Source organism: Charadrius vociferus, unplaced genomic scaffold, assembly GCF_000708025.1.
Source record: "Charadrius vociferus isolate BGI_N301 unplaced genomic scaffold, ASM70802v2 scaffold472, whole genome shotgun sequence".
Classification (NCBI taxonomy): Eukaryota; Metazoa; Chordata; class Aves; order Charadriiformes; family Charadriidae; genus Charadrius; species Charadrius vociferus.
The window spans coordinates 604,328-613,893 of record NW_009647735.1 but is presented as its reverse complement, the minus strand read 5'-3'; the positions used below and the strand labels follow the sequence as shown (position 1 = coordinate 613,893).

Below are 9,566 nucleotides of genomic sequence, written 5' to 3'. Positions count from 1 at the left end.
ATAAAAAGACAGCCCGCGAAAGCAAGTCCTGATGCTTGGAAAGAGCAATGCAAGCAGTTGTTAAACCTGATATATGAAAGAGAGGACTCAGAGCCTTTTAGACAGCCAGTTGATCTCTTCTCCTATCCTGTAAGTACGACTTCCATATTCAAAATTAAAAAACCTACTGTTCATCCTTTGGCAAAACACCCATGCTGGCTATGATTCTAACCTCTGCCGTTCTGAGCTGGAACGTACCGTGTTTTGTGCACTGAGGTTTTCAGGGAATTATCTGCAGTAACTCTCAAGAAATAATTACTTGAGAGCCACTGTTGTGGATGAACACTTAGGTGTTATCATTGCTGTAGGATTTGAGAGCCTTTATTATTTTCTTGTATATTTTTACAGGATTATCGAGATATTGTAGACACTCCTATGGACTTCAGCACTGTGAAAGAAACCTTGGAAGCAGGAAACTACACTAGTCCCTTGGAATTCTACAAAGATATTCGTTTAATATTCTGCAACTCTAAAGCTTACACTCCTAATAAAAAGTCTCGAGTAAGTAATAAACTTTAATCCCTTCTTTACAAAGACCCTGACCCTACATGAATACGGTGCATGAAACAAGGTCTGTATCTGGAGAGCAAAGCTCTGCATTGTGAAATAAAAGCAAGTAGTATATGTCAATTTTGGGACCTATGATTATACACTTGCTTTGTGCTGCTCACGTAGATCACTTCTGAATTTCATGTTCAGCTGAACTTTCTGAGTTTAAAGCTTCTGACAAATTGTGTGGTTACTGTTGCAGCTATTTCTTTGGATATTTGTAGCAGAAAACTGATCACCAGTTGTGTTTATTTTTTCAATAATTTATTCCTGGACACGAGGCTATGGGCTTGCTAACTGCATATATATATATATGTATATAGTAGGAACTTTTTTAATCTATTGTTAATGCAAGTATTATGCAATATTTCTATGGAGAGCATTATGATACCTAATTTTTTTTCTAGTGTAGTTAGTATACTTGGCAAGACTTTTGCACGGTGTTCCCTGTGTTTCTCAGGTGCTAATCTTGATTTTTTCTGTATGCAGGAATAGGAGTCTACTTAGACAGAAAAAATGTATTGGATTGGAGCCCTAAACAGCATGTGGCAAGAGAGAAAGGGGAGATTGAAATGTTAGAATATAGATATTTTTATATGAGCTAGGTAAAAGGACTGCTAAGTGTATGACTGATCATGTAAATGTGGCGATGTCTGAGATGTGCTCCTGTGCAGTATATTGCCTGTCAGCCTTTCCTAAGCTGCTGAATGATCAAATGATTTTAAAATTTTCAAATGTTTCTATAATATGTTCTTTATGCTCAAAAAATCACAAGTTGGCAGGATGACACAGATGCAGTTTTTACCACTGTTAACGCAAAATAGAATTTGAGTGGTTGATGTCTTCATAATATAAAAGTAGAAAGAATTTTGACTGTGTTTCCAAAGGTTAATGTAATTGTAACGTTAATTGTAATGACCTTATTATTAGGAGAAGCTGCATATTAAACAAGATGCCTAAGTTGTAACCAAATTACATCTCTGAAACATGTCATTTAGCACAGATAAGAGTGCTGGTCACAAAGTTGCCAAATATTTATTGTGTAGAAACAGGAGCGCTTGCAAACTATTAAGTAATGCACGCCATTTGTGACTAGACTGAGATACTATTACTTAAAGCATTACATAAAATTTAATATTTCTGTAAAATTTAGATGTGGCACCAAACCTGGTATGACACAAGATTGTGTTACGCTAGGTGCTGTCAAGCAGGAGAAAGAGCAGAGTGTGCTGCAAGAGCTTTCAGTGCAGCTGTGAACAGTGCTGGATGGGAGGAAGCAGGAGGTTGCGTGATGTTACTCGTCACTCCAGGAGTAATAGTCTCAGCTCATCAGTGGAATAACATCTGCTATGTTTTGTGTAAGCAGGACCATGAGAGTAAGCTTGAAGTAGGATGATGCTGTAGGAGAGGGGAACTCCAGCCGAGTGTTAGCAGGCATGACAGAAAGCGCAAAGTTGCCATCGCTGAAGGTAGATTGAAATCTTGGTGTTGAATGAGAGCTGAAAGGTAGGCTGTGGGTAAGCTCTGAAGATAAGGACCAGTAACTTTTGTTTGCTTTAACAGAAAGGAAGTCAGTAGAGGATTGCAAGAAGACAGGTGATTTGAGGGTGTCTGTGTGTGCTTGACATCAGAGTAAACTTGGCGAGTTATCTCCTGTTGCATGCTCCCTGGGAACTTCCCTGTGTATTAATAACTGAACAGCTTGTGAGTTGACTCCCAAATTACTTTAATAGAGTGGCCCATCAATATCCATTTGCTTAAATACTGTGAAGTGCCTTGTTGAGATGATCCTTGCTGGAGGGCTTGGGCACACAGCCTGGCCTTCTGCCACTGCAGGTTCGTCTGCTGCCAAATGTGTGCCAATATCCTGAGGTTTTCTAGCTCATTTCACCATCTTTGCAACAGCATCTTGAATGGAGGCAAGAAGGGCAGGATACCACATATCAGAGATAAAGAGGCATTGCTAAAATATAAAGTCTGGGCAAAAGCTGAGTTATAGGAATGTAAAGAAAACTCTATATCAAAGAGCTTTTATATTCAGACAGACTGCAAGAAATGGGAAAAGGTCTGAGCATAAGATGGTGATAACATGTCCTTGATGGTGTTTACATGATTTTCAGAAGAATGGATACAGCAGAAGGGTATGGGTATGATGAAGGAATCATGAGCTTTGTTTTATTTATCCTTAGTTTGAACTATTAGTTTGTCATAACTCAAGCATACCCAAGGTAAAATCTTGAATAGAAGTAAATACAGTCAGAAATACGGTGAAATAGCTGTAAATGAATTTGTGGATGAGGCTACACAGAGAAAAGGCCTAGAAAGTGTACAGGAAAATGGTTTAAGGATTTTGACATCTGGCTTACAGAAATTGGGCCATTTTAGGTAGCCCTATGTACAGCTCTAGGGGTAGTATAAGGACTCGTTACTTGGGAATTAAAGCAAAAGGCAAAGGTGAGGGGACAATGAAGTTCAATTGTTTTTCCCTTGGTACTTCAAGTCGTCTTATAGCATGCTTCCATGCTTTATGGAGATTAAAAAAGGAGGCTATATTTCAATAATCTAGGTATCAATTTCCCTTTAACTCTGTAAATATTTTGTACTGGAAGTAGTTAAATCCCTTTACAAAAACACTTTCTGTTGTGAGAATACGCATGTACCACGGAGGGAAGTTATCTGTAAAGAACCTCGTAGTTGAATGTCACCATGAATTTTTCTTTTGTGCTACAAAGTCTGGGCATCTTCGTGATTTTCTTTTTTTTCCTGATCTTCTAGTTATTCAACTTCTAATAAGTATGAACATACTTTCTCACTCCAGATTTACAGCATGACACTTCGACTATCTGCCTTATTTGAAAATCATATGAAAAGTATCATCTCTGAGTACAAGTCAGCAGTGCAATGTCAGAAGAGGAAAAGGCCACGGTACCGAAAACGGCTAAGAAGCAGTAGCAGTTCACCATCAACTAGCAGGGCATCTAGGTAACGTAATGATAATGAGACTCGCTATCAGTGTCGTTTGAGATGGCAGTGGTAGACATGCCTTCGTGAATAAGCAGTCAGTAACAGTATTGCTCTTTTCCTGATGCAGTTGCTCTTATGGGTGATAAAATCATGAGCTCAAATTCCATGCTGAATTTGTAGTTTGTGCATAATTGTGGTAAGTGAAAGACTATATATTTAGAAGTATTCCCTCTGGAGAAAACGAAATAGCAAGTTTCTTTTTTGCCTTTGTTTAGTAACTGTTGCAAAAAGTGTTGTATAACACTCTTCTGACTTCTGTATGATACATTATCTAAGTAAACTGAGTATTCATTTAAAAAGGTGAGATAAAATCTTATTCTTGCAAACTTATATTCCTTTATTAAACAGAATGATATCATCACCATATTTAGTATTACTACACCTGAGCAAGCACTGGGAAGAGATCATTTGTGTTATGCATTTGCTGCAAGAAACAAACACTTTGCACAGGTAATTGGTTTTGTGTTTGAGTCTTTTGGTACTAACAATTTTATCTCTTTGGGATATTTTGTGTCTTCAGCCCAAAAGGGAAACAGAAGCAAATGAAGATTCAACCTAAACCCAACCAGAATACCTCACTGCCTTTGACTAGGACTAGTTCTTCAGTTTCATCTCATGGTGAGGAGAAACTTTCTAATATGCATCCTTTCTCTTGCAGTAACTTGTATGCGCAGAATGATGAAAAAGCTGAAGGATATTTAATGTTCAGTTTAAATCTTATATTCATGAAACGCAAGCAGAACCTATCTGTTGAAAAAGCGAGTAGTAAGGTCATGTAAATATGTTGTTTGTAGATTGTGTTAGCTGAACTTGGCCCTACAGCTGTTGGTAAGTTATTGGTAAGGGTAAGAGAATAGGTAACCTGGGTCTGTCCTTGGTTAGAATTAATGTAGTGACAAGAGCCTGGACTTTCTGTATACACGCTTTTCTCATAGAGCCATCACACATACATTAAGCTTACTTTAGATTACGCCCCGGAGGAATCTGTCTTCGTGACTGCAGAGGCAGCTTGGTGAGATTAACCTCCTGGCTTGGGCTGTTAACTCAGGTGATAGAAAACTCCCCCAAAATGCCTTGCATTAGAACCCTATAAATAAAGGATAAAAATTACTCTGTCACATTAGTGGTGTCCTGTCTAAAGTTTCAGATACAGCAGAAGAACCTCTGGGTTCAGCCACTGGTGAAGAGATGGAAGGTCAGCCATCTTCCTCAGGCTCAAATGCACAGAACCGAAGTGGAAATACCATTGATCCAGGGAAAAGTAGACCAATCAGGAGTAAATCTACACCAGTGAAACAAGGTGAGAAATAATAAGTATTCTGTTCTTTGAATGACTGATTTAACTGGAAATGAAAGGTGTTGCTTCTGTCTGATGCTTATGATATGCTTGCCTGAGCCTAGCGTTGTACTGTAACCCCAAACCATACTAAAGAATTGAATTTACCTTACTTCTTACAGTTCTGTGCTCTCTTGTCTCAGGTGTGGCATGCACGTGATGCCACATGCACTTCAGTGAAGTAAAGTTTATCCAGAAGGAAAAACTTGATTGCTCTTAAATTTCTTAAGCATTGTGTGTATCCTGTGTTAAAGAAGATACTTAATCTTCATTGTCAGATTTGTAACTCTGAAAACATGTAGTATTTTGGGTTGCAAGTCAGCAAGATACTTTATGTATTTTTAAGTTAAGGTGTTCAGCAATCCTAGTGAGCTTCCTTGGGTTATTTACTGTCTTGAAATTGTGCTTGCAACAAGCGTTCCCTGGACTAAGCCTTTTGAGAATAGGTATTTGATGGGGAATAAATACTGCTTGCAGAGTGTTATTTTAATGTATATGGATTTGAAATGGATTTTAGAGTTTTTTCTGCCTTGGAACCCTAGGTAGGATTCATCTGACTAAATGTTAGATGTTTCTGTCTAACCTTGTCACTCTGGGCTCCTTTTATTGACTGGATCTTCACTGAACTCTTAGTCAAGAGCATTTGCGGTCCTGGCTTCCAGATAAGATGAACTTTGTTTATTTGTCTGATAAATTTTCCCCTTAGAGCACCTGTTTGTCTCCACAGCATACAAAGGTCATCTGTGGTGAGTAGCTCAGAGCTGGATCATCCCCAGAGCATTGCTCAAAGGCAGATGAAGCGAATCCCACTTTTTGTACCCTATTTGGCTCAAGCATGATGATGATAACTAATAGGGTTATTTTGTGTTTGCTTAGATCACTCTCCTGATGGACCACTTACAAATGGTGATGGCAGAGAACCTCGGACGGGAGTCAAGAGGAAGTTAATAAGTGCATCAGAAGAAGATGAGCATCTGGAGGAGGTGGAGGAAGAGGAAAAGAAGAAGAGAGAATTAAAGGAAAAATCTGGTTTGTCTTCATCAGAAAGTGGGGAATCGGGATCCAGTTCAAGTTCGGAAAGCAGAAGTGGCTCTGATTCAGACTCTGAATCAACATCTAGAACAGATCAGGATTATATTGATGGAGACCATGACTACAGCAAAGTTGTGCAATCCAAAAAACCCAAAAGAAAAATCAAAAGAAAAATCACCAGTGGGAAACGGAATTGGCAGGGCAGAGGGACAGGGAGGAGAGGTAGATGGGGGAGGTGGGGGAGATGGAGTAGAGGGGGAAGAGGTGGTAGAGGCGGAAGAGGCTGTGGCAGGGGAAGAGGTGGCGGCAGGGGAGGAAGAAGAGGCCGAGGAGGCCGAGGAGCCTCGCGAGGAGCCACCAGAGCAAAACGTGCCCGAATTACAGATGATGAATTTGAAAACCTGTTTGGAGGACAATTTGGTGAAAACGTGTTTGGAGGGCGATTCAGTAGACCGCCTCGAATCAAAACGAGGAATGAAGGCAGGAGAACTGTCTTGTACAACGACGATTCTGATAATGACAATTTTGTGCACACCGAGGATCCTTTGAACCTTGGTACTTCCAGGTCAGGCAGGGTGCGGAAAATGACAGAAAAAGCCAGGGTCAGCCATCTCATGGGATGGAATTATTGACAGATGAAAAACTTTGGAACAATTTTAAAAGAACTTCAATGGCCTTCTACTGCAGGGATTTTACCAGAAAATCTACCAAGCAAGTTGTGCGGGGACTCCACTCACGTTTCACAGTGGTGCTTTTCCATTATGTCAGTTTGCGTTTGTTTTAAAACTTCAGATCGCCACACTTCATTGGTCAAAACAAGCCTTATTCATTAGGCCTTAAATTACAGAAATTCTTCCCCACACACTACAAGTTCATCACATTAAAGAGGCTTCCAGCTTCTCAGTAAGAACATGACATTTTGAGTCACGATTATGACTTCTCTCCCTTGTTTTGTTTTTGTATTATAGAAATAGCACCTTCTTACAGAGTTTTTATGTGGTTTCTGCCATAAATCCTTATACACAGTAATAATTATAACTTTTGCACAATACACCAATCCTAAAGGCAGCTATAAAATGTTTACAGTTTCTATATTGTAAGGAGGATCTGGATTATTTTAATCTTCCCAGGCCAAACGTTCATGAATTGTGCTGAACTGAAGTATGTCTATACTACAGTTACGGGGGTCCTGATGTGCTTTCTATCGGTTCTTTATTCATGTAAAAAGTGACAAAGGGTTGGTGCCTTGTAAATATGTAGCAAACCTTTGATGTGGTGTGTCCTATGTGTGCATTAACTTTATTAAAAAGAGAATACTTGAGAAGTATGAATATCTAGACAAAAGGTGCCAAATGCAAAAGTTACTTGCATCTATTTTCTTTTTGTCCTCTCATATTTTTATAGTATTAATAGAGATTGTGCAGCTAAGGGGTAACTTCAACATTTGAAAGGTTCCTCCTCTTCAAAGCGTAACGTGATTTTTAATAGTAGCTCGGCTACCTCTATTTACAACTACTGGAAACTTAAAAGAAAATAGATGCTATTATTCAGTACATGTTGAAGAAGAGGCAAGAAGGAGCGTAGAGGGATGGAATTGCTCACAAAGTTGTAGAGTTAACTGTATCTTCATTATGTTGACACAGTGAAATCAAATCTAAGTCATTATCAGAGTTTTCAGCAGCATAATGTTTTCAGCAGATAATGATTTGTTTGTGCAGATAGGGCCACTGTCTCCCACACGTTTCTGCTGCCACTTGCTCGGTGCAAATTTGCATTTGGTTTAATTTGCCCCTTGAAGTTGATGAGGGCGCTGAACGGAGCCCTGGTACCTCTGGTGGCTGGCACTATGGACAAGCTTCTGTTCACATCCTCCAGACGGACTCGTGTATCTCAAGCTTCCAGAAGCGAATTTGTGTTGCACTGTACTCTTGTTATCCTGAAAAACGCTAGCTTGAAAACAGAAATCATTTTCGTAGTGATAGTACAGTATGTCATGATATTTGTAGTCTTGCTCCTCGGTGAACAGCAACAAGTGTTTGGCGTGGGCTGAGCTGGAGATGAGCAGCCTCTTACTTCTGTAGGGTCTGGCTGGAATATACGTGGGACTTGAGTTTTCTCCTGTTGTCTAAATGAATTTGACAGTTCTAGCTTGGTTAAGAGAGTGAGTTAGATTACACAGAGAGAACAAATGAAAAAAAAAAAAACAGACTGGAAAGTTTCGGTGGAGTTTTTAAATTATATTTTTTTTTAACTTTCATCCAATATCCTTAAGTTCTTCTGTGCACAGCTTGGTCAATAATTCTGGAAAACCTCAGGCAGCAAAGAGTGATCCATGTATATTCTCAGATGCAGAAGGAATTTAATTTTTGACTTTCTATATTAAGCACTAGCTATTTTATCTCGCTTTCCAAAAATTCTAGTTAGATGCAAAATGACTTGAAAAAATGCAGAGGTTTAGTTTTGTGATGAAGGAGAGTATATCCTAAATTGCTCAGAGCATTAATATGAGTTTATGGTACAATACAAAAATCACACTTTTAATTTTTTAAGGAATGTTTTGAATCGGCTGTAATCCATTTCTGGATTTGGTTCAGTTGTGTTTTGATGGGGGGGAGGGGGGGGGAAGTGCAGAGGCTCTCCTAATTCTGTGTTGGGCTTTAAAGTATAAACACCTGTCCTATCATCTCTCTCATATATATGTATATATATACACACATATATATTTATAAGAAATGTATTATTTCTTTGACTGATTGGTCCTTCTACATATGGTAACCAGGAATAGCATGTATGCATCCGTTCATAGTCAGAATCATACCCCTTTTAGATCAGTCCTGTTGAGCTAATGTAAACACTATGGTTTCTTTTCTAAAGCCTGAAAATCTTGAAATGCAAAAGAAATGCTTTTCATATATTTCTGACTGGCCGAAGATCCACTTACTTATTTATTTTGTGTAGGGGTTGGGGAGAGATAAAACACGTGGATTCCAGAGAAATCATTTTATAAGTTTGTGTATTTTAGCAGCAATTAGAATAATATTAAATATGTTCTTACATGTATCTTTTCTATGTAATGAAGTACTGTGAAGATAACAGTGAAGCATCACTTTGCTGTGGCGTAAGTATTAATCAAATGTGTTACATGATTAAGAGCTAGACAGCAGGGTGTGCTAGAACAACAGAACTATTGCTTATTATGTAAAAAAAAAAAAAAAAAGCTTTTTTGTGCATGAGAACCTTTTTATAAGCATGAAAGAAATAACTTGGGTTTAGAGATGTTATTTTTACTTGGTTTTGTATCTGGATTCTTTCTCTTGAGTTAGGCAATTGATTTCTCATAGCCTCGTTCTGTGGAATAACTATAACTTCACAGTAACTTGGACACTTTCTCTCAAAACCCAGATCCTATTAGGAGCCACTTATGGTTGCAGAAAACGTAGTATCGACCCAACAGGTGCAGCAGAAGCAGTAAAATGATTTAAACCTTGTACCGTCTCGCTCCCTGATCCGAAACCTTGGGTGCTCAGCCAGCATCTCATGAAGTTGCCGAGCTCCTGGCAGGCTGCACTGCCCGGTGTGTGTTGCA

The 9,566-nt window shown here is 38.9% G+C and overlaps 1 protein-coding gene across 1 annotated transcript in view; it reads left to right on the top strand.

Moving 5' to 3' along the window:
* Nucleotides 1–7,505, top strand: part of BRWD3 (bromodomain and WD repeat domain containing 3) — a 48,021-nt gene extending 40,516 nt beyond the window's left edge. Inside the window, exons 31-36 of the mRNA XM_009881677.1 lie at nt 3–168; nt 358–540; nt 3,407–3,570; nt 4,133–4,230; nt 4,754–4,912; nt 5,825–7,505. Of these exons, the coding sequence (XP_009879979.1) occupies nt 3–168; nt 358–540; nt 3,407–3,570; nt 4,133–4,230; nt 4,754–4,912; nt 5,825–6,612 (1,558 nt within the window). The 3' untranslated portion in view covers nt 6,613–7,505. The remainder of the gene's footprint in view (nt 1–2; nt 169–357; nt 541–3,406; nt 3,571–4,132; nt 4,231–4,753; nt 4,913–5,824) is intronic.
* The last annotated feature ends 2,061 nt before the right edge of the window (nt 7,506–9,566 follow it).